The sequence below is a fragment of the Crinia signifera genome, chromosome 8, assembly GCF_055691185.1.
Source record: "Crinia signifera chromosome 8, ASM5569118v1, whole genome shotgun sequence".
In the NCBI taxonomy this organism is placed as follows: Eukaryota; Metazoa; Chordata; class Amphibia; order Anura; family Myobatrachidae; genus Crinia; species Crinia signifera.
This window is the reverse complement of record NC_139224.1, coordinates 169,056,995-169,079,214: the sequence shown is the minus strand read 5'-3', so window position 1 is coordinate 169,079,214 and position 22,220 is coordinate 169,056,995. Positions and strand designations below refer to the sequence as shown.

Below are 22,220 nucleotides of genomic sequence, written 5' to 3'. Positions count from 1 at the left end.
ACAGTGTGGTATATGTAATTGGCATTATTGTGTGTGGCATAGTATGCAATAGGTTTTATGGTGTGTGGCATAATGGGCATTGTGGCATGTGGTGTAATATGTAATGGGTATCTGGCATGTATTAGGCATTATGGTGTTACTTTTTGGCGCACACTGTCACTATTTTTTTTCTGGCTCCTACATTTTCATTCTGGCTCCTAGATTTTTTACAAATTTGTCAAGCCCTGATTTAAACCCTACTACCGCTTTAAAATCACATTGAGGACCTGGGATCTGGCACTTTCACACTAAACCCGGGTCGCCCTTTGTATGATGGTTTTAACACTTATAACCCAGGTCTAATTGCTGGGTTGGTTGACCTGGGATATAAGGTTTGGTGCGTTCACACAGCACCTCGACCTGGCTATAACCGGATTTGAGGTGCTGTGTGAAAGGGGTATACTTGAAAATATTAGTAGGAATAATAAGAGATAGTATCCTAAATTTCTTAGAACAGGAGAAGGTGATAAGTAAGGCTCAGCATGGGTTTGTTAAAAATAGATCATGTCAGACTAATTTAATTAGCTTCTATGAGTAAGTCAGTAGGGGGCTGGACTTAGGGAAATCTGATGTAATACTGCTTGATTTCGCTAAAGCTTTTGACAGTGCTTCATAAAAGGTTATTAATGAAACTATGTCATTTAGGGTTAGGAGAGAAAATTTGAAATTGGATTAAAAACTGTTTGCACAATCTGGGACAGAGTAGTGGTAAATGGCATACATTCCAGCTCGGGTAAGGTCCAAAGTGGAGTCCCGCAAGGTTCAATATTGGGACCCACCTTTTTTAATATATTCATTAATGATATTGAAAGTGACATAATGAGTAAAATTGCAATATTTGCAGACGACACGAAATTGAGTAAGGAAATTAAATCGGGAGAGGATGTGGAAACTAAACTAAACCGGAATGGTGGATGGAAAATGCAGTTTAACATTGAAAAATGTAAAGTAATTCATGATGGGAACAAAAAAGACAAGCTACTTATAGGCTAAATGGAGTTATTATAGGGAATTCTGCTGTAGAGAAGGACTTAGGGGTCATCATAGATGATACATTGGGTAATAGTGCACACCGCTCAAGTTCAGCAGCAAAAGCAAACCGGACACTGGCATGCATTAAAAGGGGAATGGATTCAAGGGATGCCAATGTGATAGTGCCTCTTTACAAGGCATTGGTGAGACCGCACTTGGAATATTGTGTTCAGTTCTGGGCACCGCACCTTAAAAAGGACATAAATGAATTGGAACAGGTACAGAGAAGGGCGACTAAGCTAGTAAAAGGTCTCCAATCACTAGAATACAAAGATAGGGTAACCAGGCTGAATATGTTATCACTGGAGAAACGGAGGTTGAGAGGTGATAGGATTAGTACTGTATGTTCAGATACAGGATTGGGAATCATATGGAACTGGGAGATGATTGGTCACCAACAGGCCGTGTACTGATGATTCTTCACCATTAGAGCAGTAACCTTCTGGAACTAATTTGACTGTGGGGGAGGTTACAGCAACTATTGTTAATGAATTTACATCAAAACTGGATACATGTTTGGCCACTAAGAGAATCCTATAGATATTACTTACTCAAGTCAGCAGTTACAAGTCATATAGGTTGAACTATGTTACTAGCCCTGTATTACATGTGTACTGTACGAGCCCGGTATTACACGTGTACTGTACTAGCCCTGTATTACACGTGTACTGTACTAGCCCTGTATTACACGTGTACTGTACTAGCCCTGTATTACACGTGTACTGTACTAGCCCTGTATTACACGTGTACTGTACTAGCCCTGTATTACACGTGTACTGCACTAGCCCTGTATTACACGTGTACTGTACTAGCCCTGTATTACACGTGTGCTGTACTAGCCCTGTATTACACGTGTGCTGTACTAGCCCTGTATTACACGTGTGCTGTACTAGCCCTGTATTACACGTGTGCTGTACTAGCCCTGTATTACACGTGTGCTGTACTAGCCCTGTATTACACGTGTACTGCACTAGCCCTGTATTACACGTGTACTGCACTAGCCCTGTATTACACGTGTGCTGCACTAGCCCTGTATTACACGTGTGCTGCACTAGCCCTGTATTACACGTGTGCTGCACTAGCCCTGTATTACACGTGTGCTGTACTAGCCCTGTATTACACGTGTGCTGTACTAGCCCTGTATTACACGTGTGCTGTACTAGCCCTGTATTACACGTGTGCTGTACTAGCCCTGTATTACACGTGTACTGTACTAGCCCTGTATTACACGTGTACTGTACGAGCCCGGTATTACACGTGTACTGTACGAGCCCGGTATTACATGTGCACTGTACGAGCCCGGTATTACACGTGTACTGTACGAGCCCGGTATTACACGTGTACTGTACGAGCCCGGTATTACACGTGTACTGTACGAGCCCGGTATTACACGTGTACTGTACGAGCCCGGTATTACACGTGCACTGTACGAGCCCGGTATTACACGTGTACTGTACGAGCCCGGTATTACACGTGTACTGTACTAGCCCTGTATTACACGTGTACTGTACAAGCCCTGTATTGCACGTGTACTGTACTAGCCCTGTATTGCATGTGTACTGTACGAGCCCTGTATTACACGTGTACTGTACGAGCCCTGTATTACACGTGTACTGTACTAGCCCTGTATTACACGTGTACTGTACGAGCCCGGTATTACACGTGTACTGTACGAGCCCGGTATTACATGTCTTCTGTAACAATTCCTTTCCAGGAATCTGAAATGGAGACAGAGGAGGAAGTGGATATATTAATGAGCAGTGATATCTATTCAGCAACTTTATCTACGAAATCCATAACGTTCACACGCGCCCAGACAGGCTGGCTGTTCCGGGAGGACAAGACGGTATGATGCCTGTCTGTGCATAGTGCATACATGTTCCTGCAGTGCCGTCCTCCTCTCACTCTGTAGCATTGTCATTACAACACTACTCTGTCTGCCATTGGCTGTCAGTTGTACCATAGTACAGTGTAGTGTGTAGCCCACTAATGCATGCTGAGAGAACCAGAGTTAATGAATGTTACAGTACGCTGATTGGAAAACACTAGGAAGCCATATTGCTTGTACCCTCCTCTCACACGCCCAAGCCTGCTCCCGCCCTTATTACTGACTAGTAACATGCAAAGCCCGTTCCGTTAACCACACTTCAATACTGTAACGGTGATTGATCTGTAAAGATAAAGATGGGAAACAGAAATGCCATAGAAATGAAAGCCATCTGACTGATGCTGGCTGGGAATGATACCAGCAGCTGTGATTGGCCGTCCGACTGATGCTAGCAGCTGTGATTGGCCGCCTGACTGATGCTGGCTTGGATTGATGTTAGTGGTTCTTATTGTCTTCCCAGGAACGTGTAGGGAACTTCCTAGCGGATTTCTATATGGTAAATGGGCTAATATTGGAATCCCGCAAACGGAGAGAACATCTGAGCGAAGAGGACATCCTGAGAAATAAAGCCATCATGGAGAGTCTGAGCAAAGGAGGGAACTTGATGGAACAAAATTTTGAGGTAGGTGACTTTTTTTTTTTTTTTCTAGCCTCAGGTTTGTCCGTGCTGATCCCTATGTACAGTCCATCAGCTTTCCCTAGTGCTTGTACATACAGGCTGCTTGCTGATCCCTATGTACAGTCCATCAGCTTTCCCTAGTGCTTGTACGTACAGGCTGCTTGCTGATCCCTATGTACAGTCCATCAGCTTTCCCTAGTGCTTGTATGTACAGGCTGCTTGCTGATCCCTATGTACAGTCCATCAGCTTTCCATAGTGCTTGTACGTACAGGCTGCTTGCTGATCCCTATGTACAGTCCATCAGCTTTCCATAGTGCTTGTACATACAGGCTGCTTGCTGATCCCTATGTACAGTCCATCAGCTTTCCATAGTGCTTGTACATACAGGCTGTTTGCTGATCCCTATTTACAGTCTATCAGCTTTCCCTAGTGCTTGTACGTACAGGCTGCTTGCTGATCCCTATGTACAGTCCATCAGCTTTCCCTAGTGCTTGTACATACAGGCTGCTTGCTGATCCCTATGTACAGTCCATCAGCTTTCCCTAGTGCTTGTACGTACAGGCTGCTTGCTGATCCCTATGTACAGTCCATCAGCTTTCCCTAGTGCTTGTACGTACAGGCTGCTTGCTGATCCCTATGTACAGCCCATCATCTTTCCATAGAGCTTGAACATACAGGCTGCTTGCTGATCCCTATGTACAGTCCATCAGCTTTCCCTAGTGCTTGTACATACAGGCTGCTTGCTGGTCCCTATGTACAGTCCATCAGCTTTCCATAGTGCTTGTACATACAGGCTGCTTGCTGATCCCTATGTACAGTCCATCAGCTTTCCCTAGTGCTTGTACATACAGGCTGCTTGCTGATCCCTATGTACAGTCCATCAGCTTTCCCTAGTGCTTGTACATACAGGCTGCTTGCTGATCCCTATGTACAGTCAATCAGCTTTCCATAGTGCTTGTACATACAGGCTGCTTGCTGGTCCCTATGTACAGTCCATCAGCTTTCCATAGTGCTTGTACGTACAGGCTGCTTGCTGATCCCTATGTACAGTCCATCAGCTTTCCATAGTGCTTGTACGTACAGGCTGCTTGCTGGTCCCTATGTACAGTCCATCAGCTTTCCATAGTGCTTGTACGTACAGGCTGCTTGCTGATCCCTATGTACAGTCCATCAGCTTTCCATAGTGCTTGTACGTACAGGCTGCTTGCTGGTCCCTATGTACAGTCCATCAGCTTTCCATAGTGCTTGTACATACAGGCTGCTTGCTGGTCCCTATGTACAGTCCATCAGCTTTCCATAGTGCTTGTACATACAGGCTGCTTGCTGGTCCCTATGTACAGTCCATCAGCTTTCCATAGTGCTTGTACGTACAGGCTGCTTGCTGGTCCCCATGTACAGCCCATCAGCTTTCCCTAGTGCTTGTATGTACAGGCTGCTTGCTGATCCCTATGTACAGTCCATCAGCTTTCCATAGTGCTTGTACGTACAGGCTGCTTGCTGATCCCTATGTACAGTCCATCAGCTTTCCATAGTGCTTGTACGTACAGGCTGCTTGCTGGTCCCCATGTACAGCCCATCAGCTTTCCCTAGTGCTTGTATGTACAGGCTGCTTGCTGATCCCTATGTACAGTCCATCAGCTTTCCATAGTGCTTGTACATACAGGCTGCTTGCTGATCCCTATGTACAGTCCATCAGCTTTCCATAGTGCTTGTACGTACAGGCTGCTTGCTGGTCCCTATGTACAGTCCATCAGCTTTCCATAGTGCTTGTACATACAGGCTGCTTGCTGGTCCCTATGTACAGTCCATCAGCTTTCCATAGTGCTTGTACATACAGGCTGCTTGCTGGTCCCTATGTACAGTCCATCAGCTTTCCATAGTGCTTGTACATACAGGCTGCTTGCTGGTCCCTATGTACAGCCCATCAGCTTTCCATAGTGCTTGTACATACAGGCTGCTTGCTGATCCCTATGTACAGTCCATCAGCTTTCCATAGTGCTTGTACATACAGGCTGCTTGCTGATCCCTATGTACAGTCCCTCAGCTTTCCATAGTGCTTGTACGTACAGGCTGCTTGCTGGTCCCCATGTACAGTCCATCAGCTTTCCATAGTGCTTGTACGTACAGGCTGCTTGCTGGTCCCCATGTACAGTCCATCAGCTTTCCATAGTGCTTGTACGTACAGGCTGCTTGCTGGTCCCTATGTACAGTCCATCAGCTTTCCATAGTGCTTGTACGTACAGGCTGCTTGCTGGTCCCCATGTACAGTCCATCAGCTTTCCATAGTGCTTGTACATACAGGCTGCTTGCTGATCCCTATGTACAGCCCATCAGCTTTCCCTAGTGCTTGTACATACAGGCTGCTTGCTGATCCCTATGTACAGCCCATCAGCTTTCCCTAGTGCTTGTACATACAGGCTGCTTGCTGATCCCTATGTACAGCCCATCAGCTTTCCCTAGTGCTTGTATGTACAGGCTGCTTGCTGATCCCTATGTACAGTCCATCAGCTTTCCATAGTGCTTGTATGTACAGGCTGCTTGCTGATCCCTATGTACAGTCCATCAGCTTTCCATAGTGCTTGTACGTACAGGCTGCTTGCTGATCCCTATGTACAGTCCATCAGCTTTCCATAGTGCTTGTACATACAGGCTGCTTGCTGATCCCTATGTACAGTCCATCCGCTCTAGATAGTGGGACTGATACTATCTTACACTGACACCAGCTGCATTAGGCCATTTAGTGTACAAGTATGGCTACCGTTATGTTCTCAAAGGGGCTGGATCAGGCTGTATTGTAATTGTTGCTTAACGCTTGAGCTGAGTGAATTGTAAAGCTGCTCTTACTGTATTCCAGCCTGTGCGGAGACCGTCGCTGACGCCTCCTTCTCCTAACACCATTACATGGGAGGAGTACATGTCCGCGGAGAACGGGAAGTAAGTGTCCTGCAGGCCTGACAGGTTACCGGGTTGTTAGTAAGTGATGGAGAGTCTGTAGCAGAGGCAATGTGTATTTCATTGGGCAGCCTGACCGTGTCTGTAAATCCATAGAAATTTGTTTCGCACACCCCAGGAGCTTTTATTCACCAAATAGAACACAAACCAGAAACTACTAGTGTGTTGATATTTGTTTGTAAAAGAGTGCGGCTTACCGCAGTGTTCTATCGTTCACGTTGCTTTAATATGATGGCGTATTCTACCTCATCTTCATTGGCTGCAGTCCTGGTGCTACGGACCCTGGCTGGGCATCTTGTATGTAAATCTCCCTTCCAGATAACTTCCTTCCAGAGGGACTGGTGCCAAGTTTATCACAAGCCGTAGAGTAGTGATCAGGCGGCAGCCGATGGAGACAATGCACCTTCTAAGTTCAGTGCAATCACCCCAGGTTCAGTCAGTATGGAACATAGGCTGGCAGATAAATGCCACCAGAGGCTGCCAGATGGCACCACCCCTCTGCGGCCATCTGGTTAGCTGCATGACGGCTAGAACATTAGGTAACGTGCAGTATTTGTGCACAGAAGCCATTGAAGGATGCATTTTCCTTGTATGACCTAGAATGTGACACTAAAGGCGCACGGCATATTGCTAGGCATTGCATCCACGTAGGCATAGATCCAAGGCAGGCTGGTCTATACTTGGGAAAGTGGATCAGCTTTGGGCCGGTGTCTGGCCACCGCATTTTGGGCCATAGAATAGTACAGGGCTGGGCAACAGCGGCCCTCCAGATGTTAATGAACTACACATCCCAGGATGCTTTGCATTAGTTTTGCTATGTGGCCATGCTGAAACTGATGCAAGGCATGCTGGGATGTGTAGTTCATCAACATCTGGAGGGCCGGTGTTGCCCAGCCCTGGAATAGTAGATAAACATCATCCTTCACCACCGCAATATCCGCAGATGCGCCTGTAGCACGGTCTCCCTCCCCTGTATGAAGGGTGTAGCACAGACATACCCTTACCTGTAGCACGGTCTCCCTCCCTTGTATGAAGGGTGTAGCAGAGTCTGTAATAACATGAGCAGGAAGTAGCAGAGGAACACATGGTCGATCATACATCGGATGGCTCTGCACTCAGCTGTTACCTTCTATACGCTGGACAGAGGGACCGCCCCAGAATGCTGCTCACAAGACAGCGATTATACACAGCCGACATCACAGCCCCTTCCGCTGGGAGAGCACTGAATGAGGAGAGCCTGGGGTCGCATGGGAATCCCCATCTGCCTATGGTCACATCCCGTGGGAGGGCGACATGTGTGTTCAACCTAGTTTTCATTGTGTATATTGCAGTCAGTGGGAAATCGGAACATGTGGAGAGTGGTTATTACTGCATAATAATTGTTCCCAAATCCCGATGCTTGCTAGTTATTGTGGCCAATGAATTGCAGACCAGTAGAGACTAACGCTTCCTATACAGCACAGCAATCTAAGGGATGGAATGGGCTACTTTCTTCTTTATTGGGGTTTCCTAGAGAAGCCACTGCAAAAATGAGGGCAGGCAGGCTTCGGGGCCCTGGGCCCTGTACCTCCGGATCACAGAGGTATTCACACACTTTGCACCAGCCGTCACCATGTGAGCTACAATGGAAAATAGCCTGTTGGCTTTGGGTATATTGATGATTTGCCCGGCACAGGACGTGTAGTTCACCTCTGCCGCCAGCTTGTCTACATTCTGGGGGGCTTCCGTGTTGCAAGTTACTGAACGTCTGCATTTCTTTGCCACAGGGCTCCTCATCTTGGAAGGGAACTTGTCTGCAAAGAGAACAAGAAAACCTTTAAAGCAACAATCGCTGTGAGCCAGGATTTCCCTCTGGGAATTGAATCGTAAGTGTCCGCCCACTGCATTCACGCATTGGACGGCTGCCTGTAAACTTCTCTGTACTTCATTTCTACTTCGAGCCATAGGAGACACAGGGCTATGCTAGGACCCTGCGGCTTTGCTGTTGCTGCGGGCAGCCATCTTCCCTGGGATATCCTATATCAACAGGTGGAGGCAGGCTCACTCCGTTGGCCTCTCCCCCAGGTCTGCAGGCACCAACTCCGTGGGTTTTCGCGCTGTAGGCTTCCTCCGCTCTTCTCCCTCCCTGCGCAGCATGAGGAACGAACATGGCTGCCTGGTCCACACTGCATGCTGCACCTCCAGAGAACTTGGGCTGTCCCCAGTATACCTCTCCACCACAGGACGGGTTATACCTGCTGCCTCCTGCCACCCCTCCTAAAGTTGGTGCATGTAGACCCAGGGAGGGGCCAACCGTGAGCGTGCCACACCTTGCTGACAAAGGATCCCCCAGGGAAGAAGGCCACCCGCAGCACCAGCAAAGCGTTGGGGACCTATCATTCCCCCCCCCCCCACAGACGTGTCCTCTCTAGCAGAGATGGGAGCCCAGGTGACTGCAGGTCCTTTGTGACTTTTGCAGTCATTGATTATTGGCGAATGGGGCGGATTGCAGTTGCCGCATTGTTTAAACGTTGGCACCAGCACCTTCGGCCAGCAAATTCCTGATTTTGCCTAAAAGCGCTCACTACCTTTTTAGGTTATTTCCCTGCTACCATGAAACGCATCAGTGTTTGGATTCGTCGGCAGATCTGCTTGGCACTAATTGAACCCCCTCTTCTTACATGTGGTCAGTGTAACATCCCTTTAAAGCCATATAATGCTCTGGGTTTTTTTTGTCTTACAGACTGCTGAATGTTCTAGAGGTAATAGCACCTTTCAAGCACTTTAACAAACTCCGAGAATTTGTACAGATGAAGCTTCCCCCGGGGTTCCCTGTAAAACTAGGTACGTCATGTGAATTATTATTTTATCATAGTCTCCTCCTCTTCTTTCCCGTTATTTTCCCCAACACCCTCTGCTGTTTTCTTGTGCCCTTAGATATCCCGGTTTTTCCTACAATCACGGCCACTGTAACATTTCAAGAGTTCCGTTACGGAGAATTTGAGGAGTCCATTTTCACGATACCAGACGACTACAAAGAGGACCCGAGTCGTTTCCCTGACTTATAATGTGGAAAAACCTCTAACTGCTCAGTGATCTGTAGTTGATGCAAGTGACCGCATGGGATAGTGGTCCAAGGTCCTTTAAAGGCAAGGCGTAAATGGTTCTCCGCGGTCCCCCTGCAAACACAAAGCATCGGGTGCAGCATAAGCTGAGATCCACGGTTGCTACAAGCTGCATGGTCTGATAAGTCAGCGACACTATTGGACAAGTAAAGTCTCACCCTCCGCCACACTTCCAGGTCTTACGTCTGATCAGTTTCTCCATTCCTCCGTACTGACGCGGGCTCTTCCATGATGTTAAAGAGTCTTCACACAAGAATCCTGTATAAATTAAACCTTGCATTTTAGGGTGACCTTTTAAGTTCTCCTTTTTTTTTTTTTCATCATAAATTATGCACACTGTAATATTTTGTATAGATTCCTGTTTGCTGGATATAAATAGAAGAAATATTCTTTATTGGAATTAAACCAACGTCTATTCAATAAATTGCAGAGACCACACTGCCCGCAGAGCACAGAGATGGCTCTGCAGTTTCGCGCACGGTGAAGCGGTGGGTGCTGTTTTTAATGAAATTTTTATTGTTTTCAGGCTTTTTTTTTATGTTTTCTATAAAGTAAATGTTATTCATGGTAACGTTTTCTTTCTGTTGTAGAAGTATCTCGTTTTATTTGCAGTTGTTGAATTTCCATGTGTTCAATGTCTACACGGCCATTCGATTTTTGATAATCTGATACTTACCTTATCTGGCACCGGAAGTTATCAGTCTGAAATGTATTTACGTTGACTTCTTCGCTGCTTTTCTGTATTTGCTGTGACATTCTTAGACGTCGTCCGGGATTTAACATATTTCTTTTATAGAGCGACACGGCAGTCGTCGTGTGGGAAACTGGTTTCCCACGAGGTGAGATTGCATTCGTATAAGCTTTAATTTTTTTTTTTTTTTTTTACATAAAGGGAGGAAATGGAAATGTCACTTTTTTTTTTTTTTATACTCCCTGTGATTTCTTTAATGGACAACAGCGCCCCCTCCCGTCTTTTTAAGACGGTGTTATTATTAATCCGTACAACTGCTTATCGAGAACCAAGTGGAGGATGTGTACAAGCCTAGAGTACAAGGCAAAGGCACTTTTAAAAGAAAATAGACTACATTTTACTATAAGATATTAGCTAAACGAGAAGCTGATCTTTAGCAGATGTGTAATGTATTGGCCGTGCAGTGCACTCTGGGTAATCAGAATCAGCTATTCAGGCTAACAGTCAGGTCTTCCAAATCGCTGCTTCTTACAGAAAGGGAATTATCCTCCTTCATTGAAGAACAATAACAGTTTCCAACCTTCATTATTCCGTTCTCTTTTTACTGGAAGTTGTACACTTCACTCATTTTTAGTTTTTTTCTTTTCTTAAATGATAAACAAGTAACCATTTCTTGCTGGACTCGCACCTAGTTCTGGTTTTAATTAAACAAAGATAAATCTGTTCTCACTCGTTTTCCTGTGTGTTTTGTTTCTGTAACCTAAGCTCAGGATGCCTTAAGCCCCGTACACACCTCCGCCTCCGTGCTGAGCGAGGCGTTAAGTACAGATCACTCGGCACACAAGCGATGCACCCGTTGGTGATGCATGGGACTGCACATTGCTATAGGGTGTACAGACAAAGCGATCGTGTCTTAGAAATGGGTATTAAATCGCCCCGTGTGCATGCCCCTTTACAGTACAGTGCTGTTAAGTGAGCGCAGTATGGGGATAGCTACGCTGACATTATTGTATCAGGGAACACTTGAAGTTAATTGCTAATTTTTTTTTGCAGCCTATTTAATGTTGTGGGAGCATGAGCCACAAATTGACGATGTTGCTAGAGAGCTCGGTGTCTTATGACTCAATTTTGTTATTGGCCCCTAATGAGTTGATGTGATCTCAGTAAATGTTATACAGAGGCTTATGAAGAAAGGAAAAAAAAACCCTGAGCAGAATCCTCCCTAGGTGTTTCTACACATTCTACAAAGCTGCGGTGTATATCTTTTGATGTGATTGCAAAAAAATTAAACCAACACAATGGCGCTGTCCGTAATTACAACCACAAATTAGTTACGGATGGGCTTAATGTTAAGATGAAATTTGATTTTCAACTTTGGTCTTCAAATTCACTTTCAGCATTCAATGTCACCACACTGACCTGGTGAAGAATGCCCTATGTGGTAAGGTAAAACATTAAAACAGGGGGGAGTGATTTTTTGCAGATGCAGTGAGTCCAGTACTCTGCACCCTTTCCATAGACCGCCAGAGCACAGCAGGAGTACAGGATCCCTCTGGTTTAGCATCCGATGGGGAGGGTTCCCATGAGAGTTGCCAGTAGTTCTTTGAGCCTGGTAAATGTAGCCCCTCCCCTCTGTTAGCCGGCCCAGAAAATGCTGGGTAGCCACTTTCAGAGCACATTGCTGCTGGAGTCCATACAGAGACGACTACTTTGGCTTGCTGTCCCAGGTACCTCACTCTTGCCAGGTTTAGCTATTCTCCTGTATGCTTTTAGTTAGACAGTTGTTCTGCTTTATACCACCAATAGAGGTAATTCTGCTAAGGCTATAGACCAGTGGTTCCCAAACTTTTTTGAATCACAGCACCCTAGAGTATCAGAGTATTTTTCAGGGCACACCTAAGCCAAAAGTTTGTTACCAAGAATAAAAAATAATATTTAAATAAGTTGTGCTTTAAATGTTATCCGTAGGTCCAGTTATGTGGTGAGGAACATGATTCACTTCTGTCTATCTACATATTTTATAACTGAAAGCCACAATTACATTGACGATAAACAATTTTAATTGGTTCTGGACCACCAACCTGAGGCACCCCTGCAAGTGCTCCGAGGCACCCCAGGGAGCCTAGGCGCACAGTTTGGGAACCACTGCTATAGACACATTACCTTTTGCTAATGCAAGATTGTTGTGTAGGATTATTCCTTACGCTAGTGTATCTCACTCTGTGGCTGTTGCGTCTGTGGATACTGTATTGCTATTGTGACACCCTGTCCTCCAGGGTATCTGTTGTTTAAGAACCTTGCTTTTCCTTGGGTTGTTCTGCTCTACTTACTTCAAAGGATGCTAGACTTTTGCAGCGGATCTCGACCCCTTCACGGGAGTCCCAGGCAGAGGCGGTCCCACCCAAGCCTGCATGGGCGTCAACCCAGACTCAGGTAATAGCGCAGCTAGTAAATCGCTTAGCAGCTCAGCCCCTTGTCCCTCGGATTACAGGGCCTCCAGCTGCTTTGGTGGGGGTTGCAGGCACTGTGTTTAATCCTCTGTCAGCACAGGTTGAACCACCATGAATGTTAGCTCTAGCGCAGTTGGTTCAGGGACTGACAAATCTTGAGCTCCATGCCGCAAATTCTGCCCTTATGCATTTCAGGAAAGTGCCACTCCTGTCTCTGAGAATCTTTCTGAAAGGGAGGATAATGAGTATATGGATCAGATCCGGAAACTTCCACAATTCCCTTGTTAGAGAAGTGCAGTCTATCCTTAACATCGAGGATGATGTTGAGAACTTGCATGCCAAAGCATCGGTCTTTAAAAAAGTATAAAAAACGATCGACTGAAAGGCAGAAGACATCCTAGTGGAGAGACCACTCCCCCGCTTATATGTACTGTTGACTTAGGAAGAAATCTGCTTCCCAGTTCAAGACTCCTGGGATGTAGGTTGCAGACAGATGTCAGAAAATCATCTGCCCAATTGAGAATAACCAAGACCACTCTTACGCCTGCATGCCATCTTTTGCTGCCCTGGTGGTTGATGTAGATGTCACTTTGTCCATCTGAACTGTTACTAGGCAGCCGTGGTGAATGTTCTGGCAGAGAGTGTGGAAGAGCTCCCTCACTTTGAGAACATTAATGGACAGACTTGATTCAAAAGCTATCCAGGGAACCTAAAAAAACTTGTCCATCACCAAAGCATCGAAGGTTAGCATCTGTTGTCAACAGAATTCAATTGGTTGTGAAAAAAGCTGCCCATGCTCAGGCGGGAAGTGTGATAAGCGGCCTTCCTGGGACATGGTGATTATGATTTTAGACAGAGGTGTGATCAGTTCCATCGAGGAAGCAGCTCTGGTTGTAGCAGTCAGGAATGAAGCTGACCGCACCATTTTGAAGGAGGAGACTAGTTTTCTCAACACCCAAATGCAGAGATGAACAGAGACTCTGAAATGCTTGAGGAAAGATTGAACAGTGTGGCAAAGTTTGCCCTCTTGTTGCCTGGCTGGAAGACTCTCTCGGCCACTTTGTCCAACCAAGCTCCTAAATGTAGCATGTTCATGGAAGAGGTAGTAGTGCTGTATTTTGTCCAGTTGATCATCCAACTATGGGAACGCAGAAGAGTCTGACTTAGAAAGGGATGGTCTGGGAGAAACGCTGGCAACTGGGCCAGCAAAAGGAGGTTGTCTGGGTAAGGATGGATGTGAACTCGCTGCAGGTGAAGACGTGTGGTGTGGTTGACAAACCAAAGGGAAGAGCCTGAACTGTAAAGGACTGTCTGCCACCCGAAAATTGAAGGAAGGGCTGGTGAGATTGGCATATTGGAATATGCAGGTAGGCGTTCTGAATATCCAATAAATGAAGAATAGATCGGAGAGACTCCATTCCGGATCTTGGCACCTTTCAAGAACAGATTCAACTGGTTGAGCATGGGTCTGAAAGATTTATTGGGCTTATTGAACAAGAACAGGTTGGAGTAGAAACCTGCCCGCTTTGAGGAAGAGGTACCGGGTATATTACTGCCTTTTGTAAAATAGGTGGTGGCAGACTAGAGGGCAGAAGCCTTGATGGCATCTGTCAGCTGACCTAGGGTGAAGTATTGTGTTGGGGACACCTCCAAATGAGAGGATAGATCCCTGTGTTACCATTTCTAATACCATGAGTCGGTTGTGGTAGAGCTCCAGGTACTGGTAAAGTCTAAAAGATGACCACTTACTCTGGATAACTCTCCAGGTTGATCTCTTCCGTCAGGACCTATGACGGCAGAGGGTTTATCAGTTTGTTGTGGAGCATGGCACTTTCCGACCAAGCCTGTCAGAGTTTAGCCATTTGGGAAGCACTGAAATTTTTGGGACTACTGACCTCTTGCTTTGCCCTGTGGACAAAAGGGCTGAAAGGACTGCTGCTTAGGCCTTGTAGTCTCTGACAGCAAGAAAGCAGTCTTAGAGGTCGCAATGGTGGCCACTACTTGTCGAGCTCCGCGCTGAGAATGGAAGGCCCCTTTACATTTGTGATTTGCTTTTCAAGAGCACAGCTGCTGCTGAGGAAGCCAAAATCTTAAAAGCAAACACCCCCATATTTATCACGGCCTCACTGGGCACCAGGTCAGAGCCGGTGTGGATCATTCGGTCATTCGGTCAACCACAGGAACGTTGACAGTCAAAAGGGGTAGATATGGGTTTTTCACTTTTTTTTTTGTCCCAAATGCCAACACAGTAGACATGGACACTGTATTGGTGCACCTCGTCCCCGTTCATGGTTTGCTATGCTTGGCACACTATTCTCCCTCCATGCCCTAGTGCAGGCCTGGCCAACCTGTGGCTCTCCTGATGTTGTCAAACTACAAATCCCATCATGCCTTGCCACAGCTTTGCTATAAGGGAGTCTTAAAACTGTGGCAAGGCATGCTGTAATTTGTAGTTTCACAACATCTGGAGGTTGGCCTGTCCTGCCCTAGTGGATGGTAGGGCATGAAATACCACCTGTGACCGTATACTGTCAGAGCAGTAAGCTCCTGACTGCAGACCTTCTAAAAGGGCATCGGACCGTGCAATACGTGCGTCCACAGGAGGTGGTAATTCCCATGGCTTCCTGTCCTCTGCAAAAGGATAGAAGGAAGCAATACACAAGAAATGTTTTATTAAGGTGTTTACACACCTCCCCAAAAAGCTGTTGGGGAGGACTGAGGTTGAGAACCACTGCTCTAAGCTAGTGGAAGTGTCATCCTCCTGGGCCTCAGACCAAGTGTGTTCAGCTGAGAACTCTTTCAACTGAGATTCCTCTACCTGTGAAAACTCCCATCTTGGTGTCTTATGATGGTGTCTTGGTGGGCCCCACATGCAGCGCAATATTCAGGCATTTTCTGAGCGATTTTAACATCACTCAGAAAATGCCTAAAAATGCATGTAAATCGCTGTGTGTGTAGCCCACACAGCAGTTTACAGCCGCACCGCCGCTGTTCTGACTCTGCCCAAGATTCAGAACGGACCTGCCGGACAATTGAGAGCAGTCGCTCAGAAAGCTCATGCTCCTGTGTGGCTGTGGGCAGATGAGCAGGGCTGAGCGACTGAAAACACAGCAGAACCTGCTAGCACCCCTGACCCCACCAGCGGGAGCACTGTTCGCGACCACCACCGAACCCCGCCACACCTCTCGGTGGCAACAGGAGGAGAAAAAAAATAAAAATTTAAAAATGGTTGCGGCCAGCCAATCACGGCTTGCTGCATCATTGCCCCACCCCCTAGAGCTGGCTAGAGACAGGAGGCAGGTAGTCCGACGGCGGAGGAGGAGCAGTGAAGAGCTCCAGAAGAACAAGCCCTGGGAGGCGGCGGCCGCCTTACAAAAGAGCTGAAAAGGCTGCTGCCCCAGGGGAAGAACACAGATGAAGAGGCTGAAGCCCTGGGAAGCAGCGGCCATGCAAAAGAGCTTAAAAGGCTGCTGCCCCAGGTGAAGACTCTGCAGAAGACCTGGGGGGCGTAGGCTCCACTGGGTGAAGACAAGATGCAGTTTAATAAAATATGTTAATTAAAACCTGTGTTTGTGTTTTTATTTTAATATTTCCTTTACAGGGGGGGGGGGGCTATAGGTATGGGCAGCCTTTAATGCCCCATATGCTGGTACCTGTGGTTCTCCCAAGTACCAGCATGTGGGGCAGGCTTGCTGGGACCTGTAGTCCTACTGTAAAAGACAATATTACTGTTAAAAAAGCTATCAACCCTGCACCCACCGCCCAGGGGTGCAGGGGATAGCCCCGGGCTTCAGCCCAGGCCTGGGGTGCCCTGGAGAGGGGGGAACCCCCTTATTTGGGGGGGTCCCCACCTCCCCAAAAACTCCCGGCCTGAGAGAGTAAAATATCTTGTGCCGAATCTCCTGTTATGAATCTCTGGCACAAATCTCAGTGTATGTAGGGCCCTTTAGAGTCTGTTGCAGGGAATCAGACACCTGAACTGACCAAGTTAGACCCTGAAGCCAAGCAGTCTCAGCAGGGGGCTGTGGGGCCTGAGCCACCTGTAGCACAGGAAGAACAGAGGAGCAAGAGACAGCAAGCTGAGAAGCTAGCTCCCTCATGGCTGAGAATAAGGAGGCAGCCTACTCTGCTTCACAGACAGCTGGCTCCTGCGTATCTGACGCACTGGGAGCCCCCATGGTGCAGCGTTCACAGAGCCCTATATGATCCTGCGCCAAACATGAAAAATTTTCCTTGCAAGTAATGCAGCAGGTCCATCCCTGCAGGAACTTGCTGAACCCTTGGCAGGCATTAATAAATATTGTAGGCTAATAATCTGCACAAACACACAGCAAGAGATGCTGGTGTGAAATAAATGTATAAAGTACTGTACTAATTGCAGACTTATAAAGGTGTAAGCTGCTGATTGACTAACAAATACAGTGTGCTTCAGCTGTAAATGAACAGAACAGGCATAATTAAACCGGTTGTCACAAACAACCTGAATGATGGGCCAGTAAAGTAAGCAGTATACAGCAGGGCTGGGCAACACCGGCCCTCCAGATGTTGATGAACATCTGGAGGGCCGGTGTTGCCCAGCCCTGGTATACAGGATTTGTGCTGAAAACGATTGGGGCATTCACACGTAAAGATCATTGCTGAGCAATGCAAGATTGCTCAGCACACAGCGATGTGTCAGCGAACAATATCACCAATCCACTGAGCAGGCAGGCAGTCTGTGCAGCAAGATGGCCACTGGACTCAGGAGGAAGGGAGATTTCAATCCCTGACAAGAAACCCATAATAGGTTCCACAGAGCTCTGCACCGCCCACTTCTGAGACCTCAAGGGCTGCCGCTATGACGGCTCAGTATAGTGAACCAAAAATGCCCTGGTGGCTCAGCCGCCCACTGACAGAGTGAGCCACGATTACCAAGTCTCCATGAACAGGACCCGCTTACCTGCTCAGGCGTCCACGCGGCTCCTTCCCTGTGAGCTCTAAACTGGGGGAGGATAGAAGTAAAAACTAAGAAAATAAGGGCTGGAAAACAGACCTCTCCTTAAAAAAGCACCGTCACCTCAGGCACTAAGAAAATTGGTTCCTGAGGACAGTGTGGGCATGAGGGAGGATCTGCCACAGACCACACTTCTCTAAACCAGTTAACTCCTTGGTGCCCAGTTCCTTCCAGAACCCATCATACCCATAGTCCCAGCATCCACCATAGGCTGAAAGGAAAAATAGAGGATTCCTTCTGTTTCTTAAACACTGACGCTCATACCTCTAGAGCTGGGGTCGCCAACTCCAGTCCTCGAGAGCTACCAACAGTTAATGTTTTCCAGGTCTCCTCACAGAATCACAAGTGAAGTAATTAGCTCCACCTGTGGATCTTTTAAAATGTGTCAGAGTAATGAGTGCAGCAGATAGGTTGTCTGGAAAATGTGAACTGTTGGTAGCACCTCGAGGACTGGAGTTGGCTACCACTGGTCTAGAGCAGGGCTGGGCAACACCGGCCCTTCAGATGTTAATGAACTAGTCATCCCAGGATGCTTTGCATTAGTTTTGCTATGTGGCCATGCTGAAACTGATGCAAGGCATGCTGGGATGTGTAGTTCATCAACATCTGGAGGGCCGGTGTTGCCCAGCCCTGGTCTAGAGCATCCACCTCACTAGTAAACAAGTCCTCCAGAGTAGAGGAAGTATCCTGCTCAGACGCTGGAGACTGATTGTCCCTCTTTATCAGAACCAGATTCTGAAACAATCCATGTCTGACAGTTGACATCTCTTGGAACGCACACAGACGTCTGGGGCATTTATCCCGTTGCCGAATTTGCTGCATAGAGCTAGACATCTGTCAAGCCCTGCACTGACTGCAAAGGATTGCATCCAAGGTGACTTCATAGCAGGGCCGGATTTGTCACTAGGCCCGTGAGGCACGGGCCTAGGGGCGGCACCTATAATGGGCGGCAGGCCGGCAGCTGTCAGATGGGACAGATCCCATGCAGTGCGCTCCTGCAGCTGCTTAGCGGATGGTGCTGGAGAACATCTAAGCATCAGGCAGCAGGGAGCACAGGATGATCTGCTCTCATTTATCAGCAGTGGCAGCGATCAGCCTGACATTAGTGCTGCGCTGCCCTCCCCGTCTGCTGCGGCTGCCCCATTCTGAGACACCGGCTCGTGAGGCAATCAGAGCTCTCAGTCCTGCAGCCGTGGTGATTGGCTGCCAGGACTCTCTAATCGTCCGTCGGGCAGCTGCACTGTCTGCTGAAGTGTGTTCTGAAGTTGCTGCTCTGAACGCACCCCTGTTGTGTTTGGAGACAGCGCTGCTGTACCGGACAGGTGGGAGGCGGGCACTGGTTGGGGACACGTAATTCCCAGGAGCCTATGGAGTGAGCACGCAGGTGAGGGAGCCGCCTGGTCAGGCAGATGTGAAGCACCAGCCCGGGGCTGCTGAGGACGGGGAGACCTGATCTGCTTGATGCTGCAGCATAGCGCATACCACAGGTAACTGGCTGCATTACCTCCCACCATTGCCTCCTGTCCACTGCTTGCAGGGAGAAGTGGAATAACGCTTGGAACAGCCACGATCAGCAAAAAAAGTTTAAAGCTAAAACAGTGTGTATTGAAATACATAGTGGGTGATAGGTATAATGTATATACTGGGGGGGGGGGGATAGGCAAAAATATTGTGCCTAGGGGCGGCCTGACCCTTAAATCCACCCCTGCTTCATAGGAGTGGACAGGGGGGCATACGGCGGGTCTGCAGGGGGAGCAGGAGGCGATAAAACCCGGTGGGCCGAAGGTGGAGCAGCTAAGCTTTCCACAAACTGCACCATTACCTAAGTTAGAGTAAATGCCCATGCCGGTTCAGGAAGAGAGGACTCAGTCTGGGTTTCCCATGGTGGCACCACAGCACATGATCTACAGTGCGTGGTTTCAGATTAGGACGTGCACAAGAAGAAGGTTCTGCAGCAGGTGTCTTCTTAAGGTGCCTATACACGGTACAATTATTGTAAGCAATTTGGACTAGATTGCGTCATATATGTTTTGCAATACAATGAGATGCAATCTAGTACAAAAAGTATGCAGCACATACTTTTTGAGCTGTGCGATGGGATGTGTGCGGGAGCGCGCATCTCATGGCACCAAGCAATTGTACCATGTATGGGCACCATTACTTCTGGCAGGCATATTGTGTAGGAAGTGTCCACACACAGAATAATACAGTGTGTGATACACAGTAAAAGAGTAAATACCTGCCATGCTACCATATTGCCAGTGATTGGAGTGTGCCCTGGCGATAAATCACCGGGTGCGTGCTTCCGTTTTTAGCCCTCTTATGATCGCTGGTTGCAGGAGCTTGCTCCTGCGACCAACTGATTCCCTCTGCCACTCCCTCGGTAGAGGTTCCTTCTCATCAGCGACCATCTCTGTATACTTGGTCGACATGGAACTAGGTCAACATGGGTTGCTATGCTTCGGGCACACTATTTTATTGTCCCACCATGCCCTAGTGGATGGTAGGGCATGAAATACCACCTGTCGGCACATGTTGGCCTTTTGACTGTCGACCTAGCCCATGTTGACCTAATGTCCTGTCGATCTAGGCCCATGTCGACCTAGTGGTGTTGACCCAGTGTTAGTCGACCTAATGACCGTATACCGTCTCGTGCTGGTGCTGTCATCCCACCGTTGGGTGTTGGAGCATCCGGCGACCTAACCCCCGACAGCACCATTCAGTTGTAAAGAATCAAACAATGAAATCTAGAAAAAGGTCTGCGCCTGAAACTGGTGCCTGCTCTGCCTTGGCTCCAAAAGAAAAATAACTGGTGAGCTGGGGCTAGGACCAATATAAGGGTTCGGGAAGTCTGGCACTATTGGGAGTTTTGGCTTAACTCTTGTGGTGCCTGCGAGTCAAGCCTATACCCACAGTAATCATTCCTCCTTTGCCCCCAGTGGACAAAAATTTAAATGTCAGTTAAGAAGGGAGAATAGTTTTCATCCTTGCTAAGCAGGCACAAGTAGATTATTATCTGATCCAGTCTATACCAGGAGAACTAACACCAGAAAAGGGCTCTTTTGAGGCATTGAAGTACATTTTGGAGGTTTGCATTAAGCAAGATCTGAAGTCCAGGTATCCCTCTTCTGGAATCTAGTTTTCGGAGCTGTAGAGCTTACATACAGGCCATGTAGGTCCCTACTGGCTAATGTTGTATCCCAAGATGGGACAATTTTAGAGACTGCACTGGCTATTCTGCTCACCAGTTGTACTCATGTTTTGACAGGTTTCTTCGCACACATTCCATTAACCCTTTGAGTGCAAACATCTATGACATTTTCTAAATATCCTTGCTCACATTTGTTATATAAATTCAAATAAAAATGTTGTAAAAAAAAAAAAAAAAGATTTTTTTCCTATAAAAAGGTAACATTACAAGTCAATATGATGAATAAAAATGTTTGCTTGTCAATTTTTACACCTATTTTGGCAAATTTACTTGGACCGACCATAGAAGTGTATGTCCTGTTGGATATATAGAAGACCCTGCTCACTGAGCATAAATGGTGTCTAGACAATTCCCCTTATTACAGTCCTCCACATTCATTGATGACATTAAATTGTTGGCAAGTCATCTAATGTGTACCCACCATTACAGTTCTTCAGTGCTAAATACATTCTGCCCCTTAACGTCTCACTCACCTTTTACTGAGCATTTTTTACAACCGCCTTTTGTACAACCACCAGAGAGCAAAGAATCAAATAACACACTCAGTATAGTCACTGGGGACGGACAGACACATATAAGCTTGTGATACCGGCAATGCCAGCACAAAGGAATACACGGAAAATAGGATTTTATATTTCTACCCACAGCTCAATCTAGGTTAAACTGTGCCCAAAGGAGGAAGACATACTTGAGAGAAGGAAACTTAAAATACAAGTGGTGAGACAAATGAACCAACACACCATTCAAAACTGAAAACAACAAACTGAATGGCAAACCACTGAGGAGGGTGCCCAGCAATGTTCCCTCTAATTTTAGGCTGTGTGCGGCAAAAGATGTTGGCTGTGCAAATTTGGAAGGAAATTTAAATTTTTGTGCGTCACTTCTATATATAACTGGAAAATGACGTTCAGCATTTGTGTTAACTTTACTTCAAAATGATATTTAACAATTAAACATTCAAAACACAGCACACAATGTAGTTAATGCGTGAAACACACATTAATTGAGTCCACAACTGCAAAAAGGGACCACTGTGCTTTGTTGTAATGTCTGTGCGCAAGCTCGTCGAGTTGTGTGTGCGCGCACAGCTTAGAGGGAACACTGGTGCCCAGTATCCCTTATAGCAGGGGTGGCTAAACCTGTCCTCAAGATCTACCAACAGTTCATGTGTATCAGGCAACCTGTGGATCTATAGTAGGAATGAATGCAGCAGGTTTGAAAATGTGACTGTATTGATTAC

General features: G+C 47.0%; 1 protein-coding gene across 1 annotated transcript in view; it reads left to right on the top strand.

Moving 5' to 3' along the window:
* The window catches only part of ANKRD13C (ankyrin repeat domain 13C), a 48,169-nt gene extending 37,114 nt beyond the window's left edge, over nucleotides 1-11,055 (top strand). The window contains exons 8-13 of the mRNA XM_083157748.1: nucleotides 2,786-2,917; nucleotides 3,420-3,581; nucleotides 6,434-6,513; nucleotides 8,298-8,396; nucleotides 9,254-9,354; nucleotides 9,448-11,055. Of these exons, the coding sequence (XP_083013874.1) occupies nucleotides 2,786-2,917; nucleotides 3,420-3,581; nucleotides 6,434-6,513; nucleotides 8,298-8,396; nucleotides 9,254-9,354; nucleotides 9,448-9,578 (705 nt within the window). The 3' untranslated portion in view covers nucleotides 9,579-11,055. The remainder of the gene's footprint in view (nucleotides 1-2,785; nucleotides 2,918-3,419; nucleotides 3,582-6,433; nucleotides 6,514-8,297; nucleotides 8,397-9,253; nucleotides 9,355-9,447) is intronic.
* The last annotated feature ends 11,165 nt before the right edge of the window (nucleotides 11,056-22,220 follow it).